We start from the raw sequence: 23,900 nt of genomic DNA, 5'->3' as shown, positions 1-23,900 counted from the left end.
CAATTTGGAATGCAACAACCTATTCCCAAGTGTCTTTTGCACCACTAAATATCCATGGCCTAACGCTGAAAGGCAAACAAGATGAAAATTAGTTCCAGCTGCTGACCCCAATGATCAGTCAATGGAACAATCGAGCTGAGTTTAGGGTCGACATTTATCCTCGACATGAGGGCCTATTAAGTTTTAACTCCGACTACATGGTCTGGTATAGGCGAAAAACGAAGATGTTTGTCGACCCAAAGAATGCAAACACAGCTACATTGGTATTTATTTCTTTTTGAATATTTAACTTCAATTTATTTTTTAAAGCATAATTTCCTGATCCTAATAATTGCAGGCTGAAGTTGTGGAGACATTACAGTATATGGTGTCACCACAAGGGAGGAACACATGGACAGTTGATGATCTCGTGCCTTATGTGGAGAAGATAACGATTTTATCTGAAGAGCAAGAGAGAATCACTGAGCCTGTGGCACATGGTCTAGCATCAGAGCGTCGATTTCCACCACAAGAGTTTCACATGCTTCAGTCAAGTGTTGAAACTCGAGGTTTTGACAGACGAAGGGAGGCTGTTGAAGCGCAATAATTTTCCTAACAAATTGAGGAGCGTGGCCATGAAATGTATTACACGCCACCAACATTTTCTCAGAATCCTTCACAGATGTATCAGTATCCGTTTGAAGGTCATCACACTGATATGTTTGCAAGCGAACATTCGTTCGATGGTGTTGCGGAAACACATCCTCATTTTTCATGGCCGACTATGACCCCTTCACAACAACATGATGCCCCAATGGCAACACCTAACGCCTCATTAGCTCCGCAATGAAATATACCCGGAGCAATACCTGATATGGGTGACTTATTAGGTGTTGATTTGCGTCAGGAGTTTTCTGCTGAGGCTGAGCAAGTAGAAGCGGGGAGACATTGCGGTAGAAGAAATCCTGATCTTCAAGCGCGAAGATGGGATCGACCATGTGGCACATCCTCACGTCATCACTGACATCATACCCAATGATTTTCATGCCTCTGTTTAAATTTGTTGTTGTATATTTGTCATTTGAATTTGACACTTAATCTATCGTATCTCATTTATTAAGGCTTACTAATGGATATAGTTTATGTCGCGCATCAAACTATAATAATAAAAAAAGTTTAAAAAAAGTATAATAACGAAAATAACTAATGGTACTAACTAACGATGAAGGGTATTAGGTTTTAGGGTTTATGGTTTAGGTTTAGGGTTTGGGGTTTATGGCTTAGGGTTAGGATTACGGTTTAGGGTTTAAGGTTTAGGGTTTAGAGTTGTCCAAAATAAGTAATGTTAAAAAAATATGTAAACTACACAAACCAAAATAAGTAATGTTTCTAACTAACGATTTCATTGAACCCCACAAAGTAAATACATTGAAGAGAACTTAAACCAATACAAGTCACCCGTGTAACATACATAAATCAATTAAATGAACAACTCCAACGTTCATATTGCATTGGACATCAATGCCTGTTGTACCCTTCTGCTCTACATCTACTACATTTTTGTCGGTGCTCAGATGGTTCAACCCAATCCATCTCATTTCTTATCCTTGTTGATTTTGGTTGACCTTTCGCACGAATTGTAGTTAGGTCAGGGATAAGTGTCTATGCGTCATTAGAAGGAGGAATAGTCGCTTCATTCCCAAGAGGCCACCATTGTGCGGAGTAAGCTTTTAAGATGTGCTCATTTGTGTAAACAACATCTATATATTGGTAGTAGTTCATGCTCACGTAACCACAAGCTACAATAATATGTGAGCATGGATAGTGAAGCGCAGAATACCTTCCGCATTGACAATAATGACCATTCAAGTTAACTTCCCACTTTTGTCCACCACATTGTGTAATAGGATTGAAGGTCTCCTCTACTTCAAACCTTGTCGAGTGGATATCATACACGCGAACGATGTGCGAACAAACTTGTTCTTGATTTTTTCTAAGTTCTTCAACAAGCTTAGAACAATATACTTGTCCTTCATTTAACTGACTTTGGGCTTGGCGGCCACGATCAACAAAGTACTTTTGGCACCTACTATATGTTGATTTGATCAACGCTGTTATCGGTATGTTGCGACAATCCTTCAATACCTTATTTATACATTCTAAGAGGTTCGTTGTCATGTGGTCATATCGACATCTTTCTCTATCATAAGCCATGGTCCATTTTTCCTTTGAAATGCGATCAATCCATGTTGCTATGGCTGGACTCAATTGACGGAATTTTTCTAAATTTTGATAAAAAAAAAATATGCTTGCAAGGAGTGTAGCCTGCATGAAATTAGTTAGCAACAATAATTTGAAGTATACATGAAACTTAAATTAACGTGACCATGATAAATGAAATCTTACTCAATTTTTTCAACATTTCTTTTTGTTTGGCATTATTGAATTTGTGATTGAAATTGCTTGCTATGTGTCGGACGCAGTAAACATGATAATCGTGGGGAGGTTGCCAACCAAGTGCTTCGTTAGCCACAACAGACTTTATACTCGCGTGACAATCAGATATGAGACAAATACCATTTTTATCTGTGATACGTGTTCACTCAAGTGTGTCAAAAACCATGACCACGTTGTTAACGTCTCACCTTCGACCACGACGAATGCTAGAGGAAGGACACCACCATTTTCATCTTGTGATGTGGCCATTAAGAGGGTCCCTCGGTATTTTCCGTACAAATGTGTGCCATCAACTTGTATGTTGGCTTACAAAACTTGAAAGCCTCCTTACATTGACCAAAAGTCCAAAACACTCTATGAAACTGACGGTGTTCACGACTAACCATGTTCTCAACAATAAAATCGTCATGTAGTATTTGAAAATATGATCCAGGAGAATGATTTTGCATGTGTGTTAGCCACGACGAAAGTTTTGCATATGACTCTTCCTAATTGCCATATTCAAGTGCAATGGCTTTTTGCTTCACCAACCAAGCTTTATTGTACGATACCTTGTAGGCAAATTCACTGTTAATCCTCTCTTGAATCAAAGAAACTTTTATTGATGTATCTTCTCTGATCATGCCTGTTAATAGTGTAGAAGCAAATGACTTTGATGTTTTGATGATGATCATGATGATTTGATGCAAATGCGCTTTTCAAGTTTAATTCAAGACAATGTGATTCAAGAATACAAGACACAACATCAAGATGATCACTAGTATTTTAGGAAGGGAATTCCTAATTGAAATAGCAAAAGGTTTGGCCAAGTAATTTAAGTTAAAAAGTGTTTTTCAAAATATTTACTCTCTGGTAATCGATTACCAGAGGATGTAATCGATTACCAGTGGTCAAAAATGGTTTACAACAGTTATTAAAAATTTGAATTCAAATTTTAGACTGTGTAATCGATTACACAATATTGGTAATCGATTACCAGCCGTTAATAAACATTTTAATTTAAATTTTAAAAGCTGTAATCGATTACACAAATTCTGTAATCGATTACCAGAGGAGATTTTCAGAAAATTATTTCTAAGAGTCACATCTTTTCAAATGGTTTTTACATGGCCACCAAAGGTCTATATATATGTGACTTGAAACACGAATTTGCTCAGAGTTTTTCATAACAAAAAGTCTTATTCTCTCAAAGAGCAAAAACATTTCATCCTCTTAAGAATTCCTTGGCCAATACACTTGCAATTCAATAAGGAATTAATTGAGTGCTCATATTGTAAAATCTATCTCTTTCAAGAGAGATTTATTCTTCTCTTCTTTCTAAATTCTCAAAGGGGATTGAGAGACCGAGGGTCTCTTGTTATAAAGAAATCTGAACACAAAGGAAGGATTGTCCTTATGTGTTCAGAACTTGTAAAAGGATTTTACAAGATAGTGGAACTCTCAAGCGGGTTGCTTGGGGACTGGACGTAGGCACAAGGGTGTGGCCGAACCAGTATAAATCTGAGTTTGCACTTTCTCTTCCCTTAAACTCATTTATTTATTATTGATTTATATTTATATTCAGATTGTTCTATTTGAATCATTATTTAAAAGTTCATTTTTAAGGGAACTTGCAACTTGCATTGAAATTGAAATAGAATTTTTAATTAGGGAAATAGTTTGTAATATCTTAATTCAACCCCCTTCTTAAGATATCTGAGGCCATTTGTCTAACAAATAGAATAACAAAATTAAAATGACAATTAACGCAAAAGTAGCATAATATGAACATAAAATACGTACTTACTACACCAGTGACAATTAAATCAGAATCAAGCTTCTCGTGATCTTGTGTCATGGTCATATTGAGACATGTGTGTGGTCCACCCCATTGTGTGACTTTTCATGAATCAGTTTTTTTAAGATAAAATTGCCCTCATATAGAACGGGCAAGGACACTCTGCACTTTTATTCAAGCAACAAACAACATACTTGTTCGATTTGCTTTCAACAACTTTGAAAGTTTGATGCACCTTCATAACATATTGTTTCAGTGCATTTTTACCGCATCTTTAGTATCAAAATCCATGCCAACATATAATTCTTGTCCAACATTAAAACTCGATGGCATCTCCAAACCACAAATGTCTTCCTCATCAGGATGACTCTAGTTGATATTGTTATAATGCAAAGCATCATTCCAAAATGGATTTTCAATTCCTTGTACACCTAATAGTTAAAAAAAATTCAAATCATACTTATTTAACATTAAATACAATTGACATCAAATGATAAATGTATTCACCTATTTTTTTAATTAATAAATTATACCTTCTATTGGGTGAACAGTTCTTACTGGTTGAATCATGTCGGCAACTTCATCGTGTGTATCAGATATACCGTCAAGACTATCATCTTCGTCTAAAGACTCTTCAACGTATGAGTTAGACACAAGATAATCATCATCATCATCATCATCTTCATCACCATGTAAGTTGCTCACATTTGTTGGCTGTTGCGTCTCATTATTAGATAAATTATTTTCACATGATGTAAGAAAATTTGCAGAATGAAACATAGAATTCCAAAATCGACATTTGATTTTGTTGTTGAAAAATTTCGAGCATGGTTTCAACATCTTCGTCATCACAAATTTGCAAAACAACATATTTTTCAAAAACTAAAAATCTACAACTGATAGCAGAAATAATTTCATTATTTTCTAACTTTACCTTATTTCCAAAAAAATTTCAAAGCATTGAAACTAATTCCACGTTTAATCTGAATCGTTTTTTTTACTGCCTTCAAATATTACACCATCATTCTTTTCATATACCCTTCGATTGAAATACAACACTGTTATAACTGAATTCATCATGTACCTACAAAAACACTATTGTAAATAATTAATCATAATAATAATAAATTCAAAATAAATAAATCTAATCACAAAAAACCTCTTTACTGAAAAACTTCACATTAAAACTTTATTTTAAATAAAAATTATTAACTTCAACTAAATATGACGAAAAAGACTTAAAACAGTTGAACAATTTGAAGGTACTAATTTTAAAAGCAAAATAATTCATCAACGAAGCAAAAGGTAGTAATTAATCTTCACAATAATAACTTAAAAAAAACAACAACAACAAGCTAATCTAATTAAAAAAAAATACTACACACTTCATATTGAAAATTTTTTCCGCACTCAAAATACTTACTTCAAATAAATATGATGTCAAATAAATTTTTTATTTTAAACAAGGTTGAAGTTCAAGGCTCATACATTTTTAACACACAAACAAACCATCAACACCCCAACCTAATCTAATTAAAAAAATACTACAACTTCATATTTAAAAAATTTACCATACTCAAAATAATTACTTCAAATAAATATTATGCCACAAAAATTTTGGATTTTAAACACACTTCAAAGAAGACTCATAAATTTTTAAGACAGTAACACAACATTAACACCAACCTAATATAATTATAAAATGACTACAAATTTCATATTCAAAACAATTTTTCGACTCTAGATATTTTATTCAAATAAATATGATGAGACAATTTTTTTTTCAAAACAAACTTTTACTTCAACCCTCACAAATTTAATTAAAAAAATACAACTTAATTAAAAAAAATTATAATAAAAACTTCACATTCAAACTTTTTTCCGACGTCAAAAAAATTACTTCATAAAAACTACTTTCATGCCACACACATTTTATTACGAACTTCATACCTTGAAGGCTGACTTCAAGAACAAAAGGTTTAGCAATGACAAAAATCGGATAGCAAACAATTCGAAAAACTAAGCAATTTTTAAAAAACGCACAGCAAATGTGGAACGAGAGTGCCTATTTAAAGCTGATGATCTCGCCATTGACAATGGCTATTCCAAGGGAAACTCCTCAGTGCTACTGACTATTCCAACTCCAACGCAATTCGTCAGTTCCACTTGCTATTACAACCTGAAAAAGCTGCTTCTCCTGCAACGCGTGCCTGCTTGGAAAACCTCCCCTAGCTCAACTCGCCAGTCAATCTGGCGAGTCCCATGCAGTTCAAATCGCGAATGACGAGACCAATGCCACATATCAACGTCAGCCCAAAGCTCCAATGGGACTAGCCATTTGCATGTAAAAAATAGCCCCATGCACTCAAAACAACATCATTTGGAGAAATAATTTCGAAAAAGAGCCCCTCTCGAAAAATTTGCCGGCTCTTGCGGTAAATTGGCCAGGTCTTATTAAAAAAATATTAAAAGAAAATATATAAAATTTTCTCGCGGGTAAATCGGTTAGGTCTTATAAAAAAATATCAAATGGAAAAAAATATAAAATCTTCTCGCGTCACGGATTAATGATTTAATTTTTAAACTAATGATTATGAATTTATTATTATTTATTATTTAATTGAATAAAATAATTGCCCGTCTCATTCTCCGTCTATTTTCTTCTTCTAATATTTGCATCCAACAACTAATGCTGACAACTTAAAAAAAAATATAAATACCAAAACTGACTATTGAGTCAAGCATAAGGCAAAACAGAGCTGCTACAATCTGCAAAAAAAAATTCTATCGAATTGGTTCCAACTGCAGTTGGTGAGTTTCTCTTTTTTCTCTTCTTTTCTTCTACTGTTCTGTTATTATTTTTGTTTTTTTTCTCCCTTTCGTTTTCTCAAAGTTTAGTCTCTTTTTTCCGCTGCATGCTTTGTTTTGCTTATCATATTCATAAAAAGAAAAAAGGGAAAAGCAACCGCACCGAACTTCTTCTTTTTATTCATTTATGATTTTTTTTTATGTTCCTTTTCTGAACTTGTCTCCAACGGGGATGCAAGGAAACACGATGTTTTCTCAAAATCACCGTGAAATATGTTGGTTTCTTCAGTCGCAAATGAACACACCGTAAGAACATTGTTGGTTTAAAAATCACTTACCTTTACCCAACTAATACACTTGAAAAACATAAAAAGTTTGTTTAAAAAGATAAATATAACATAAATGTGATATTTTATCATATGGTACTCATATTTTATTTAATTAGAATCTTTCTGTTTATGTGAATACGGTCTTTCCCGTGTCCTATATTTTAGACATTGGTCATATTGAAGTTTTCGTGCTTCATTTAGAGTCTAGAGATTAGATGATCTGATGAATGCATGGAATTAAGAATCATTAGGTGTATGCCTGTAATTTTCGAACCTCAAATAGTTATCTAACGCGTTGCTGCTATGATTACAGTTTTGACCAGGGATGAGTTTGAAGGAGAATGTAGCTAAGACAGGCAACACTGAGGACAATGCTAGTCAAATGTGGACCTTATGCAAACATGCTTTCTATGATTTAACTCATGTTTCTCCGGTGGTGTTTCTGTTCCTGCTGAAAGAATGTTATTATTATGGTATGAATTCTTCTCCTTTCAATGCCAATAATTGTTGTCTGAAATGAGATCATACGATGACGAGTGCTAAGTGTTTGCCGAAATGGTTCAATTGACCTTTCTGGTAGTTTGTTTTTCTTTAAGTAAACATCATTTGCCCAGATAAACTGGACATCAATGCTTATTTTCAAGGTTTTAAATTAATGCCACGGTTGTGGTTTTGTTGCAATCATTGACATTGTAGAAAATTGTGGGCTTATAATTCTTCAGTTAAATTCTTTCCCTCATGTTTCAAGATATTAATGGTCATCCAAAATCTTTGAGGGCTTAGAATTATTCAGTCAAACTCTTTCCCTCATGTTCCCAGATATTAATGGTCATCTAAAATTTGTCCAAAATCTCACTCTTCCTTGTCGTAAATATTTATGTTGAATGAAAGATTGAAATGATCAGCATTGTTAATTATGTAGTTTCCCAAAACTATTTATTTTGGAGGGTGAGCATTTCATTCAATGTTCTGATGTCAGAGATTTTATATCCTATTATATCTTTTAGGTTACATATGTGGTATCCTCCTCAATATGTTATTGCCCATGTGTGGCAATTTTTGTGTGTAGAAAATGATTTTGGAACCAATTATCTCTTTTCAGGGTCTAAAAATATGCTGAAAATTTATTATTTGAAATGCCCATAACTGTCAATTTTATAGACCTATTTTTTTATCAGATCTGATAAATGAGTCCTTGATCAAGTTAGTAACGTATTTTTTCAAATAAGATATCTAACATCTTTGTTGCAATGGCAATTGAAGATTATTCATTACGCGTGCTTCTGTCTCATTAATGTACATCTTGTTTCTTTCTATTTTCAATGTTGTTTCTCTTCAAATGCCATTGCATAGGCACATGTAAGGCATCAACAAAATTCCGAGCCCTTCAACATCAAGTACATCTTGTTCTTAGTAATGATCCAAAACCCGAACCAGCAACTTTTATTGTTCAGTGCATGTATGTCTCTCCATTATTTGAAGATCATAGTCAAGGATTTACTCATCTGATAATATCTGCTCTTCGCCGATTCCTGAAAAGATCAACAACCACTACAGAAGACTCATTGGAGGTGAAAGACCTAGTTGCCCATCTACTTGTAGATATTATTTGGGGCCAGATCGATCATGATGAAAAGATTGTCCTGAAGCTACTCGAGATTTTTGATGTAAAACTAACAAATGTTGAGAAAGCAATGTGTCAAATTAAGGAAAAACATGATTTAAGTTGTGGTACAGCAAAAGAATTTGTTGAACAGTATATTGTTGAGTTGGTAAAATCCCAGTTGTACATGACAGCTGTCACTTTAATAGAGCAATTCTCTGTCTACCAGTATGGCCAGTCTTTTCTCCTTGATATGATACAGAGTAATCAATTCAAAGCCGCAGAGAAGTGGGCAACATTTATGGGGAAACAAATGCTATCCACACTTGTAGAGGAGTTCATTGAGAGGAACATGCTAAAGAATGCCCATGAGATTATAAAGAAAAATAATCTAAAGCAGGATTTTCCTGATGTATACAAAAGGTGTAAAGAAAGGTAATTGATTTGTACTGGTTGACATGGTGAGGATTTTCTATTGCTGTTTGATTGTTCAGAGAATCTTAAATCCAATTCCACAACCCCTTACCTTTTCTAATTTCTTATTTACAAGATTACCTTATTGATTTGCAGCTCACTAAAAAACTTGGCAGAAAAAGGATGCTGGGAGGTTGCTGAGGCAAGAATAAACAATGATAGACAGCTTATGGAATATCTGGTTAGTAGTCATTTTCATCTCTTTGATAATAACTGTCATTCTATATGTACATACCCTGAGTTGAATAGGTGTACACCACTGGAAACTCTGTAAAATAGCAAATATTTACTTTTTAAACTACGTCCTTTATAGTATTGTACTGATTAGTGTGACCATTGTATTGATTCTCCTGTTAGATAAAATAATTAGGAAGCCAAAAAATAACAAACATAGCAGTGGTATAATTTCACCTAGAATTAAAACACAAAAAATGTTTATATAATAATCAATTAATACAAAACATAAAATGTAATAGTAGAAGAGTTTATAAGAGCCTGGGTTGAAGTGCACTATGCGCTAGAGAAAACGGCCCTCTGCAATGGTAGTAAATTAATATGCATGTGCTCCTCTCCCAAAATACGACAACCCATTGATTCAATAGAGTGCAGCGAAAGGATCCCGAACCAAAGAACACCATGCTCCATAACATATAATAATGGAATTTTATATTGAAAGAGAAGAGTTTTTTAAATATCCGTGAAGGAAAAACTGGGTACATAATTTTACTACTCAGTATGTTGTGCTACTTCCCTTCTAACAGCAAGCAACACACTATATATAGGAAGAGTTTAGGAGGAGTGCCGCTCACAAAACAACCCCAACGTGTTGCAACAAACAACCTCAACTTGCAGCAACAGATTACTAACAAACTTAATAAAACCTTCAACGTGCACCAAAGCCTCCAACAGATAGAAAATCAAAGATATAGTCAATAGAATTCCTACAAAAACAGGAATAAGAATATAACAAACGATAGTGGTCAGATTTTATATCTTTAAGATAAAACTGATTAAAAAGATATTTTTGACTTTAATTTTAAATTATAATGAAAATATTTTCCAACATCTCCTTGATTTTGAATTTTGATTTCTTTGCTATGTTGGTTGTGTTGTTTACAAAAGACACTTAGACAATCTGTTTCCTATTCCGCTTTAGTTGCATGGTGTTTTCAGCAGTACTTGTTAGACAACCTTCAGGTGTCTTCATTAGCTTTATTTAACTTTATTAACTTTATATTTGTCAACTTATTCCTCATGAAAACCAGAACAAACATTTCATTGTGTTACTCTTCTCTTAATATTTAATGGGTGATTTGGGCCATGTGAGTAACCAGTGCTGCAAAATATGTTTAAAGTATATTTCCTAAATATTGGATGATCTATACATTGTTTAAAATTGTTTTTGCAAAGGTAAGAATATTTCTCAGTGAGTTTTTAAATCACTGCTAGTCTGTTGATAATTGAAGTATTGAACCCATTGCTTAAAGACAAGGGGTTTCAGGTGGTACACTCATACTTGTTTGTTATAAACTGATGGATGGTGTAAATTACAAGGCTAGGGGTCGCCTCCCAGAATATATGATTGGTTTTTTTTACCAGCTCTCTAACTTAATATATCAGTCACATAATACATAGGCACCCTAAGCATAATTTTGCTTGGTTATTAGGCACCATCCACGCTGCTGCTATTAGAATTGCTTAGAGTGGATATATTAAAAAGAAGACTGAAGATTTTCAAATTCAAGACAGGGAGGCTTCATGAGCCCATTATGCCCAGTTTTGAGTGGGATTGAACAGTGTGAAGTGCCCAGGATGTATTATTAAAGCATCAGCTGCTCAATTGGAAATTGTGACAGTTTCATTTAAAGTTGATACAGAACATAGGCTTATGAGCAAAATATTAACACTCTGGTTCTCCATTATATTGAAATGAAGATGTAATAAGGTTTATAATATTTTTATTTATTTATGTTTTTGAAAAAAATGATGCTTGTTGAATGTTAGTTTTTCTCGACAATTTTGGCCTTATAGCCCCAGTAAAATTTTCAAATGTGTATATAGTATAATCTTTTAATTTTACTTGTTCAAGGTTTATTTGGCAATGGAAGCTGGATACATGGAGAAAGTTGATGAACTGTGTGATCGGTACTCCCTATCCAGGTTTTTGGACATCAATGGTAAGCCAGCTTGTTGTGACCAAGGAGAAAATAATTCTAATTAACACAAATTGTGTACCCATTAAGATTGCTGGTTGCTTATTCTTCTTTTACTTCAAATAGTTCTCTTTTTTTCCTGTTATTTTCTATTTTTTTTTTCTTGTATCCCTGAAATTTCTTATTGCCTTTGTTACCATCTCGCTTACATTGATGTTGTTACCATTTTCTTTTATTTACTTTATTATGTAAAGTGTCTATTCTCTGCGATTTATTCTCCAGATGACAAACACAAAACTGCTTTATTTCCTGCAGTACCTGAAACAAGTAATCTGCAAGGGCATTATTTAAATCTTGATGAATTATTGGTTGAAAGCATCATTTGGGTTGATGAAGTTGAAGGTTTGCTTGATGCAACAAGGCATATTGAGGGTTTTAAAGTTATAGGTCTTGACTGTGAATGGAAACCCAATTATATAAAAGGCAGCAAACCAAACAAGGTAAATAAAATGATCTTCCTGATAGATTAATGTTTCTCCGTACATCTTTCTAAGTTTATTTAAAGTTATAGGTCTTGTTGAATCGTTTCGAGCTATGCATGTCACTGATCAGAAGCTGAACTCTTGATTCTCTCTTTTCCTTTCCTCCTTGAATTTCCATGTTTCAGGTTTCTATCATGCAGATTGCTTCTGAAGATTCGGCTTTTATCTTTGATCTGATAAAGTTACACAAAGAAGTGCCTGACATTTTAGATAACTGTCTATCTCGCATTTTGCTGTCACCTAGAATTCTAAAACTTGGTATGAAAATTCTAAATTCATTAGTCTTTGAATAGATTGACAAACCAAATTTTTTGTGGACAAGATTGATCCATAACTTCTGTAATATGATTATTTTGACCTGAATGAGATTGCTACTATTAATGGGCTGTGATAAGTAGTATCTTCTTACAATTGTAAGCAAAAATGCTCAAGACAGATGAAGCACTTAGTGTTTTTTATAAATCTCAACTAGTAACCAAACTGCCCAATGGCTTGTATTTTCAGGCTATAATTTCCAATGCGATGCAAAGCAACTTGCTTATTCGTATGAAGAGTTGAGATGTTTCAAGAACTATGAAATGTTGCTGGACATCCAGAATGTTTTTAAAGAACCTCGGGGTGGTTTGGCTGGGCTTACAGAGGTACTGTATGTATTAATGTTTCTTTTAGTGTTCATGTCTCCTTTTAAGTAGTTTTGATATTTAAAAGGGATAATTATCAAAACCCCTGGTTTTTCCATGTTAGTTTATTTTGACAAAACCGGTGTTTTTATTGGTAAATCAGAAAATACTGGGAGCTAGTTTAAACAAGACAAGACGAAACAGCAATTGGGAGCAAAGACCTTTAACTCCACATCAAGTAATAGCTCCCCTTTCTTCTTTGCTATCCATTAATGCTAAACTTTTCTGATTATGCATTTGAGACATTTGCTTGGGGAACTTGAGTTTTTGAATAATTCCTAGTATGCTAGGTCTTGCAATCCATACATGCCTGCTGAATACGAAGAGCAACACATTTGAACCAAGTCATTCAGTTATCTAACGCGGTTCTATATGTGCAGTTAGAATACGCTGCTCTGGATGCTGTTGTACTTGTTCACATATTCCGCCATCTTCCTTGTCAAGGACATAATAAAGATAAATCTGAGTGGAAGTCTTGCATCGTATGTGACTATATACCTTTTTTTTCTGCCTAGTCCACTAACCTTTCCTGTATTGCAAATTCTTTGTTCTAACATACTTATTGATTTTTACTGTTTTTTAACTACCCTCCAGGTGTCCCTCACCGAAAACGCCAAGAAATTCAAGAAATGTGTACCAAAGATTGTAGACACTTGACAAGGAGACCAGCAAGCATTGATTTCTGATGAATTGAGATCGAATTTTTTAACTGATTGCATGTGTATATGGAAAAGTTCCTATAGAAAAATAAGAAATTTTCAAGAGGTAAATGATAATTAATTTCATTGAATATTTTCTTTTTCTTTTTTTGTATATGACATACAATTTGAAATTTGGCATTTTGTACATGCTATATTTACTAGCTGCAATTACAGTTGTATAGGGTGATACCCAAAATTAGCGCGATAAACTTATATGTAGTTTTTTTTAAAGAGAAACTATATATAGTTTTCTTTTTTGAACCAAGAAATTGTATATAGTGGAGGGTGATGAACATGGCTAAATTTAGACTGACCAATTTACCTCCATTCACCTCTGATCTCTCCTTTCTTCTCTACCATGAAATCATATATAAAACACAATTCATAGCATTTCAAGACTCTTGAATTCCAATATCCTTTCTTTCTCTCTATCTAACCAAGTTAAAGATTCATAATAAAGGGAGAGAGAGATAGAGGGACAATCAAACGCCAATACATATATAGAAGGAAAATATAAAACCTGGATAGAATTTTGAGATTTAAGAATTGATTATCATATCCAATCAAATCATATAGATGGAAGTGATCCAGCAACGTCAGGCTCAATCATTCTGTGTAGGGACGAGACAGATCCAACTACATGAAGTGCAACGGAGAACCATACATGACAACCGAATGAGGATACAAAGGAACAGGGACAGGGCATCTACTAATTATAAGCCATCTCCAAGGAGTGAACGAAAACCCAATAATGAATCGCGATGGAATCACGACGAGACCAAGAGAAAGCGCAGAGTGGCCAAATACCAGCTTTACGAAACCCAAGGCAAGGCCAAGTCTTCTCTTAAGGAAGGATTTCGCAGTATTAAGGTCACGTACATGAAGATCGTCGCCAATTTTTAGCTATAATGCATTGGAATGTGTCATCTTTATATTACGTTACTTGTATTGTATATGTGAGGGAACCTTCCTCGTGGTTTCAATCCGGTGAATGCGCTTTCGAGAGTTTGCTATACATGTACAGATTCTTGCTTTGCATGTTTGCTTTTTTCTAGGATAAATATGGGTTGCGTTTCTTTCTTTCTTGCATTAGTTCCATCTTGTAAAATCTTATCTTTTTCCCCTCTTTCAGTGGTGACATCTAGCGAAATGGTTTCATCTTTCCATTTCCAGTATCACCCTCAAACCGTTTCTTGGTGTCCTCGAAAGCTTGGAACAATGAGATTCTATACATTTTTTTTCTTCTTGTTTTTTGACTTGAGATTCAAGACCAGGTTACGTAAACAAACTGATGTTTCTTAATTGATTTTTTTATGACTGATTGTCGCAACCAGGGTCGAGAGAGGACATCGAAAACCGATCTAAAAATTGAAGAGTCATCACCATAGTTTATTACAAGGAAAATTATGAAAAAAATCTTTTTGAAAAAAAAAATTTGAAATCAAATTTGAGTTCACCATTACTACTTCTCAAGTCGGTTATCTCTAATTAATTAAGCAAATCAATTTTTTTATTATTTTTGAAAAAGAGAATTAATTTTTATTATTTTTTTATGATTATTAAATATAGGATTTTTAAATTGTCACCATCCATACGTCGCGAGATATAAAATTGACATGGGTATACACCCAAGTCAATTCTTAGAAGCAAATCAATTTATTATGGTTTAATATCTTTATTTTAGATGGAAAGTTTAAAACATGTCATAATGTGTTTAAAACCTTAGAACTAAAAGGATGTGACATCCAATTAACTCTTTTCTATTATCATTAGTAACTTATTTGTTTTTATTAAATCATGGAACTATTATAATTATTATAATAAGCACCCGTTAAATTAAAAACAAAAATAAAAAAAATTGTTCATAAATTAAATTATTCTTCAACTATTTATTTATTTATTTATTTTAATAAATGGATGAAGAAAGCTTTGATATTTTTTGAAAGAAGTCTATCAAGGAGTTAAGGAATTAGTTCTAACTAACAAACAGAATTTTTTATCAATTAACTCTTAAACTATTTACCCTTTTTATTAAAAGAGGAACAAATGAAGAAGCAAATAACTAAAGGAACAGTTATTCAACGCTAAAAGGAAAGTGAATTTTCTAGATGGAAGGTTTCTATTACAGAATATGTACATAAAAGGAAAAGAATTAAAAGTCATGAAATATTGTGAAACAAGAATCTTATAAATATACTAACAATTAGACATTGAGCTTTCAAAAATGCTTTGGCATGAGAAAATATTCAATTCATGATATGCAGCAAATGAATGGCAGTCTAAGAGCAAAAGCTATATGATAACATATCCAAAAACAAAGAAAAGGAAAAAAGGGTCCATGACAGCATGACAACAGTGGCAAATTTGCTTCACATCAATTACAGCACCACAAGTCCTCTTTTCGTTTTTGGACTAACATGAACTGACAGCACTTTTATATCAATCTCTGCATATACATATTCCGGTTTAAACTAAAAGTACCAAGAGCTAAACTCCTAACAAGAATTAACAGCCATGAATAGATCACCAAGACTAAAGAACAAGGAGTTACTCAACAGTGTATGCATTTTATTGAACCGATGAGATAACTCAAGCACGCAAATAATATATACAAACTTAGCACGAGATCATCGAGCTTTGACAGAACAAGAAACAATCTTGAAGAGCTAAAATTTGGTAAATACATCAGTTTAGGCATTTTATCGAGCAACTAATTAGGGAGAACAATATAAAACATATACCAACAAACAAGCAAAATTATTAAACCAGTAACAGCTCAAAGCTCATAACAGGAAGGATAATTCAGGGAACATCAAAAGAGAACATATTCCTTACACAGTGAATGCACAATGAAACTTACACAAGTGATTAAGATGAATTACTGAATCGAAGGTTTTCTTCCATTAAGAGTTCGGCGCCCGATTATAAGCTGAGTTCTTCAAGAAGAGAAAATTACACCAATTCCTCTCCTCACAATTCCCTTTTGCCCTTTTTTACAGAAAACTCTCAGGAATACTAAACCCCCAGTAGCAACAAGAAAAATCCCCTCATATTTGAAGTCCTCCTCGCCTAAGTAATCCCTCTCTAGTTTCAGTGGCTCCCTTTTTATTGTTGGTGTCTTCCTCTCTTCCATGAACCAAGTGTCATAGTTGACTACAGGAGGGTCTTGTGTGTGGCAGTTTCTAATCAACTTCATTTTCCATTTAAGGTCTTCTTCAGTTGCCATGCCTTCTTGCTTCTTCCCATACACTGCTTTGTAATCGAAAATGGTACTGAGTGACTCTCTTTGATGGTCGCTTGGCTTGTGTTTTAGGTGTGTAGTGTGATGGAGAGGTGCTGGGTATTTGGACTTTGGAGGTTGTGAAGGATGAACGTTGGACAAAGAAGATAAAGATTTAAACATTGGATGCTGACACCGATACTCATTGATGTTCCTTGGATTCAGGTAAGTGTAGACATTTTATGGGTGAGACAAAATAATAGATAAAGATTCTTATATATAAGTATTTGAAAATATAATATATATTATATAAAATAATAAACTTATAATTTTATAAAAAAAAACATACATTTTAATTAATTGAAAAATATGGCTTTAATAAATATAAAAAAGATGTATCACAATTTTTTATTTAATTTTACTATAATATCTTCTATCATTTAATTTACTTTCCGATAAAATTACCCCCCACTCATTAATATCTATGTATAAACTATAAAGTTACATCTAAAAAGAAAGAAAAAAGATATATACAGATGATATATGATTTTTTTTATCATGCAACTTTTTTTCTTATATCTCTTTCTTCATTTTTATTTTCTTTTTCTTTCTATTTCTTCGTGATCATATATCATATTACAGCTCACACCTCTCTCTCTCTCTCATTTTCTTATTTTTCTTACTAGATACACCTCTCATAAAATATACAACCAACATTCAATAACTTTTTAAGGTCTTTCTTTGTTTTCCTAGTGTTTCTTAATAATAAAAAAATTAAAGAAACATTATTTCACTATTTGAAGCAGATAATGTATTATTTTATCACAATTAATTTGAAGAATAATAATAATACGACCTCGTTTTACTGTTTAAGCAGCAAAGTCCGCGTCCCCAACCTTGTCTTAAACCCGGGAGGGAGCAGAAGCATAAGAGCGCAAAGTAGAATTGAAAGCAGAAAAAAGCGCGGGAATCGAAATGGGAAGCAGTAGCAGGAAGAAGAACCAAGATCTGGAGTTGGAGAAAGTTCGCTTAATCAGTTTAGCCCTCGAATTTGGCTTCGACGAATCCTCCGCCAACAAATGCCTCGACCGTCTCATCGCTCTCTACGGTTCGTACGATACCCACACTTTACCAATTCCGTTTCCCTTTTTTCAAATTCACGCAATGCAATTCGATGCTTTCATTCTCTTCAGGCGAAGACGGTCGCGATTTCATCACCGTCGAGCACTGCGGCGACGATTTTCTCGCGGCGCTGGCGGAGTCGATGCAGACCGAGGATTGGGATGACCAGCAGGAAATGGAGTCGCAAGCGTGTGGAACATTGACGCACGTACTCGACAAAACCGTTGACACGTGTGCCGATGCAGATAATGACGATGCTTCGAGAAGCTTCTTCGTTGACATTGTTGACGACTCGCCTCAACCGCAGAGACGCAAAGGCAAAAGCCACACTAATGTAGTGGAGTTGGATTCGAGTGACGACGAGGATATGCACTGTAGTGTTTCGAGGGAAAAACCTACGGTAACACAATAATTTGATTTTATTATTATTTGCTAAGATACTTCGAAATCGCAGTGACTAAAATTTCTTCGAGTTCAGATTGTTTTCCTTAGTTATTTTGGAGTGTTATGAAATCTCTGACTCACAGTTCAATAGAATGCTGAATATGCGAGATTTGGATGTGTACATGCATAAATAACAGTGGATTAAACAAATAAAGTGGATAGGGAAGGAATATTGATGCGGAGGAAATAAAAAAAAGTGGGAAGAGGAATGATAGTGAGCTTTCTAAAACTACATCACAGAGTGATGTGTACATTTGATGCTGATTAACTCAAATCCTTGTGAACAAGATTAAAGCTATACCATTCTTTTATAAGTGAGAAAAATGCACTTAAATGGACATAAAATTATTATGGGTCTGCATATACACTCTAATGCTTAAATGTTAGGCTTCTTCGAAAGCCAAAACCTTGAACACCGATTATTAAATGATCAGGAATAAAACGAAATTAACAAAATAGGAAGTGATGTAACTCAAAAAACAATATGGCACTAATAAAAAATTGCAAGGACAGTTTCTTCGATGGTTGGGGCCTTGAGAGCTTTTCACCCACCCTTCTTTCTTAGGTAATCAACTAAAACTATTGCATGGTTCTGAAACAGTTGATTATTTTGGAGGGCAATAATAATAGGTAAAGATTTCCTGTGATTATTTGTAGTTCTATTATATTTTCTTTTCCGTAGTTACATTTTCTGGTATATAAGACCGAGACCATGATGAGAGACTATACTGAAATAATTACTATATGTTGTAGGATTACAGAAGTGGCATTACTCAAGGGTCAGTTTCATCAACTTCCAGCAAAATGCAATCCTCCTTTGCATCAAGGGATACAAGCAGTAGTCCCACTTATGAAGAATTGCAAGCACTAGATGATATTGAACTGGCCAATGTTGTTATCTTTGGTAATAGGACGTTTCGACCATTGCAGCATCAAGCATGTAAAGCAGCTTTGGCAAAGCAAGATTCTTTTATTCTTATGCCTACTGGGGGCGGTAAATCTCTTTGCTATCAGGTCAGTTCTTTCTTGTAATCCCTTTTTTGTTTTTTCTCTGTTTATTTTTTGGCCATATTCTTCTAAGCAATTAATATGGATGGTGGTTATGTTCTTCTGAAGAAACTATTTGCTCAAAAGTGATAAAGATCTAGAATGTGTCAAATGATTGTGTATGCTGACTGTCCCTCTTTTATTCATTATTCAATGGGTAGTTCCAAACCATGCTTTGTACACAGAGCTTCCATTGATAGGTGAAATATTATTTGTCATCCTATAATTTGTGCTTCTGAACACGTTTGCCTTACCTTGTGCTTACAGCTTCCAGCTACTCTTCAACCAGGTGTTACAGTAGTTGTATCTCCATTACTTTCACTCATTCAGGACCAGATTATAACACTAAACCTCAAGTTCGGAATACCTTCTACTTTCTTAAATTCTCAACAAACTGCTTCCCAGGTCACAGCTGTGCTCCAAGAGCTAAGGTGAAATTCACTTCTTTATGTATTCTTATCTATCATGTTCTGTTTGATAATTTACCCATGAGAATAGTGTAGTAATACTGTAATGCACTAATTCTACTATCATTTCTTTCTTTTCTTTTGAAAAAAATCTTCCAGCTTACTGACTGTTTTAATGTTTAAATTGTTCTTACATTAGTCTTCTTGTATCCAGAAAAGACAAACCATCATGCAAACTTTTGTATGTGACACCTGAGAGAATTGCTGGCAACCAATCGTTTCTTGAGATTCTAAAATTCATGCATCAGAAGGTAAAGTTTTCTTGATTTGAGTAGAATTTTTTGAAATCATTGTGGCAGAGCAGTAGATTTTGAAGTATATTTTGTTGGTTTTCCCTCTTACTTAAATCGCAGGGACAGCTAGCAGGTTTTGTTGTTGATGAGGCACATTGTGTTAGGTATGCCTTGTTCTTTTTGTGTACAATCCCAATAATCATTTTTTATCAATGACTACAATGTTAGATTCCATTTTAAAGACATTAATTAAAGTTGCCCAATAGATATATAAGTTGCACTCCACAAATGCTTGCTAGAACAGGTGATCCCTACCAGAATAGGCGATTCACAAAGATGGGCTATAGGCTCTAATGCCATGTTAGATTCCATCTTAAAACCAATTTGCTTTAAGATGGAAGCTAACATACAATTGTATGAAACTCTGAAACATAACATTACCATTGATCACACATTCTTAAAGCTGCACTGCCCTATAATGTATAGTGGCCAACTTTATACAATGACCTACTTATATGGAGTGCAATGAATGGAATGATTGTAATGAGACAATTTGTATGTTCACAATGCAGCCAATATCACAACAACAATGTTAATGCATCAGTTTATTCAATCAATACGAAGATTCAATGGTAATTCACAATTCAATCAATAGAAATCAAGATAATGACCCACTCAATCAATTTTCACATTTAAATGTAAGAAATGAAAAAGTTAGGGTTTAAGAAAGACTGCACAAGAGATTTTGGTTTATTCTTTACCACTGAGTGAGAGCTACATTTGGTCCCCAATCCAAAATTTGGTTTTCCATTAAGTCACCTTAGTACAATCAACCGATCAAGAGACCTCATTTGATGCTTCAGGATGAATTGATTCTCCAAAAATCAAGTCTTTGAGTTTCAATTTTGGCAGAGTTGTGTGGCCAGAGTTGGCACTGTAGGTCTTGGTTCATGCAAAAAATGGACAGGTTGTATGGGATCTATGATGATGGTTAGTTGATACTTGAGAGTAGTTTGAGTTGGGGAATGGTTATAGATGTTTAAGCTAAGAAAATTATAAGCATACTAAACAGCCTTAGCTGTATTGTTTTAAGGTTTTAATTGTGGCTTTTAGCTTCTTAGTAAGATGAAAAAAATAGGTCAAACTCAAACTTTGGTGTGCAAGCAGAACTTAAAATTGGCAACTTCAACAGGGGATGGAGTTTTTAAAGCTATGTGATTTTTGTTAACAAGAGATATCAAATTATCTACTATTCACTCGTTACAATTAAATTGAAAATTATGCTTTCCAGCCAATGGGGACATGATTTTCGGCCTGATTATCGGGGATTGGGATCTCTTAAGCTACACTTTCCAGATGTACCTGTCATGGCATTGACTGCCACTGCAACGCATGCTGTTCGTGAGGTAATCAGAATATCAAATCACTATGATGAACAGTTCTATTGAGTATCTGCCCCCCCCTCCCCTTCACCTTTAAATGGTTTTTATTTTTCAGGACATATTGAAGGCTTTAAGAATTCCCCATGCACTTGTTCTTGAAAGAAGCTTTGACAGACCAAATTTGAAATATGAAGTGATTGCTAAGACAAAGGAGCCACTAAAGCAGCTAGGACAGTTACTAATTGATCGCTTCAGGAATCAATGTGGAATTGTTTACTGCCTTTCAAAAAGTGAATGTGTTGAGGTCTCCAAATTTTTGAATGAGAAATGCAAGATCAAAACAGTGTATTATCATGCTGGCTTGGCTGCCCGACAGAGAGTAGCCGTTCAAAAAAAATGGTATGATGGAGAGGTCCATATTGTATGTGCAACTATTGCTTTTGGAATGGGGATAGACAAACCTGATGTTGTAAGTTGTGCTACATCTTAAAATTATAATAATTCTGTTATCATTCACAATTTCATGATCAACTTTGTTTAGGAATTTTACACTTCAAGAAAGAAATTACATCCTTCTCTGTAGATAATTCCATGACTTGATAGTTGATACTTATTGATCACCAGTCTGCTGACTAAGAAATGCCTGGGACAACCTTTTTGTAAAGCCACATCATTACCAAAAACCTTCATCTCAAACTCTGAATTTTACACAGGAAGTTCTTTTCCAAGCCATTTTTCCTTGATTGAGTTAACTAAATTTCAAATAAAAATGATAATTCCTACAATTATTCAAATTCCTAGTGATCATCTTATAATCTTATTCTTATCCATCCTGTCCAAGTGCATAAGTTGGAAGTATAAACCTACTGCCTTGTAAACTTAAATGTAATATGTATACGTTAGTGCAGAACTTGCTTGGCTAGGGAAAATGTAGACACTTGCAAATATAGGGATCAGTTCTAACAGCAAGAAGTTCTTATTGGTATCTTTAATTTATAGATTTTGTTACTCAAATATTCCTTTTTATTGTCATGTTTTCAGCGCTTTGTCATTCACAATACAATGTCAAAATCAATCGAAAGCTATTATCAAGAATCTGGAAGGGCTGGAAGAGATAATTTTCCTTCAGTTTGCATTGCCCTATACCAAAAGAAGGATTTTAGTAGAGTTGTATGCATGATAAGAAATGGCCAAGGATATAAAAAGGAAAGTTTTAAGACAGCAATGGCTCAAGCCAAAAAGATGCAAGAGTACTGTGAAATTAAGGTAATCAAGCTCCTTACATTTCAACATCTATTTGTTTTTTACTTTTTTCTCTCACATCTATAGTCAGTTTAATACCTTTGAAAATGGAGTTAAAAAAAAATAATGCATGAGTTCTCGATATAAGTTTTCATATAAAAATCATCCATAAATTGTTCACCCGTGTTTTTAACGGTGTAACAAACTGACGATTAGTGCAGAAAAGCGTTAATCCCCAAGACTTTATATTTTATCTTTGTTTGTATGGGTAGGCTGAATGCCGGAGACAAACTTTACTCAAACATTTTGGAGAATCTTTTGATAGAAAAGACTGCAAGTATGGATCTAGCCCCTGTGATAACTGTCTCAAGAATGTATTGTGAGTTGTTGCACGATCAATATCAAGTCTGGTACGCTCTAACCAACTCTCTGGACTTTGTGGAGCAGTACCTATTGCGTTTTTGCCCTTGGGATTTTATCTTTATGGTTTACCCGTGGAAAAGTCAAAATCTCTTTCTAGGTCATTATTTTTCAGATCTACAAAAAAGAGAAATGTTTATCCAAGATGTACCAAAATTTTGAAGGAAAAAAATTGATGGAACAATAAAAAAGAATTAAATTCACACAAAATTCTAATCTTGGTAAACTGGAAATTTCGTTCTATAGCTTCTTTTTTGGCCATGATCTTATTGGTCTAGAGTTAGCAATGGTTCCTTCTAGTTCGTTGAAGTACAAGGACTGGATAGTGGATACAGCTTCACCTGGAACAGCTGGACCTCCTCTCCATTTTTGAAGCGTCAAATTTTTTAAGAACTTGAAATATTTTCTCGGTCAATATGGGATGATTTTGGGAACACATTATGCTAATAAAGAGATTGATGGGGTTATACATTTTTATAATTTTAATTTCTGTTTTTCATTAGTTCAATGCTGAAAATAAGCATGATTCCAGTAATACTGTCTGTTCATGTTAATTTCATTCAACTTCTGATCTGAGGAATCCACCATACAAATCTTCTGGGGCCAGTAATGATGCTGAATTGAGAACTTGTGGACATCGAGTACATATGAATAAATGCATGCATTTATTTCTAACTGCAAGGGCACCACCGCTATTAAATGAAGAGTCCATTGAGCAAAGTGGATTCAATTCTGATGTACCATGAAAAATAAATTACATTATCGTATAAATGATTATCATAAATCATAATCACTGCATAATAAATTATGTTATCGTATA

General features: G+C 34.0%; 2 protein-coding genes across 6 annotated transcripts; both read left to right on the top strand.

The window, feature by feature from the left end:
• Positions 1-6,906: 6,906 nt before the first annotated feature.
• On the top strand, positions 6,907-14,541 carry LOC100788595 (uncharacterized). 4 transcript variants are annotated; one of them, XR_003263199.2, is made up of 12 exons: positions 6,907-7,024; positions 7,664-7,823; positions 8,704-9,388; positions 9,524-9,608; positions 11,517-11,604; positions 11,896-12,080; positions 12,248-12,380; positions 12,627-12,763; positions 12,906-12,980; positions 13,183-13,284; positions 13,397-13,567; positions 14,123-14,541. XR_003263199.2 is itself a non-coding variant. In XM_026124110.2 (11 exons), exons 2-11 carry the CDS (start codon positions 7,676-7,678, stop codon positions 13,457-13,459), a joined length of 1,701 nt encoding a protein of 566 aa, XP_025979895.1. In that variant the 5' UTR covers positions 6,907-7,024; positions 7,664-7,675; the 3' UTR covers positions 13,460-14,541. The 4 variants fall into 4 exon arrangements, 2 of the variants coding, with proteins under 2 accessions (XP_025979895.1, XP_025979896.1); XR_005886643.1 differs by having other exon boundaries at positions 14,080-14,541; XM_026124110.2 differs by having other exon boundaries at positions 13,397-14,541.
• A 3,057-nt stretch (positions 14,542-17,598) lies between these two features.
• LOC100806070 (ATP-dependent DNA helicase Q-like 1) lies at positions 17,599-23,290 on the top strand. Of its 2 annotated transcripts, none has more exons than XM_006589060.4 (10): positions 17,599-17,831; positions 17,917-18,245; positions 19,043-19,303; positions 19,604-19,767; positions 19,958-20,054; positions 20,157-20,200; positions 21,328-21,442; positions 21,534-21,887; positions 22,460-22,684; positions 22,933-23,290. In XM_006589060.4, exons 1-10 carry the CDS (start codon positions 17,699-17,701, stop codon positions 23,041-23,043), a joined length of 1,833 nt encoding a protein of 610 aa, XP_006589123.1. In that variant the 5' UTR covers positions 17,599-17,698; the 3' UTR covers positions 23,044-23,290. The 2 variants fall into 2 exon arrangements, 1 of the variants encoding a protein (XP_006589123.1); XR_005886642.1 differs by having other exon boundaries at positions 17,627-17,831; positions 21,534-21,817; positions 22,933-23,074.
• The last annotated feature ends 610 nt before the right edge of the window (positions 23,291-23,900 follow it).

Source organism: Glycine max, chromosome 10, assembly GCF_000004515.6.
Source record: "Glycine max cultivar Williams 82 chromosome 10, Glycine_max_v4.0, whole genome shotgun sequence".
NCBI lineage: Eukaryota > Viridiplantae > Streptophyta > Magnoliopsida > Fabales > Fabaceae > Glycine > Glycine max.
The sequence above is the reverse complement of the archived record's forward strand: the minus strand, read 5'-3'. Positions and strand labels throughout refer to the sequence as shown.

Bases quoted from the DNA above. Each gene is read 5' to 3' on its own strand.
- LOC100806070 (XM_006589060.4), top strand. From the start codon at position 17,699: ATGGGAAGCAGTAGCAGGAAGAAGAACCAAGATCTGGAGTTGGAGAAA. The intron at 17,832-17,916 runs GTTCGTACGATA...CATTCTCTTCAG, and splicing joins CCGTCTCATCGCTCTCTACG to GCGAAGACGGTCGCGATTTC. The intron at 22,685-22,932 runs GTAATCAAGCTC...TTGTATGGGTAG, and splicing joins AAGAGTACTGTGAAATTAAG to GCTGAATGCCGGAGACAAAC.
- LOC100788595 (XM_026124110.2), top strand. From the start codon at position 7,676: ATGAGTTTGAAGGAGAATGTAGCTAAGACAGGCAACACTGAGGACAAT. The intron at 11,605-11,895 runs GTAAGCCAGCTT...TATTTCCTGCAG, and splicing joins CAGGTTTTTGGACATCAATG to TACCTGAAACAAGTAATCTG. The intron at 12,764-12,905 runs GTACTGTATGTA...TTGGTAAATCAG, and splicing joins GTTTGGCTGGGCTTACAGAG to AAAATACTGGGAGCTAGTTT.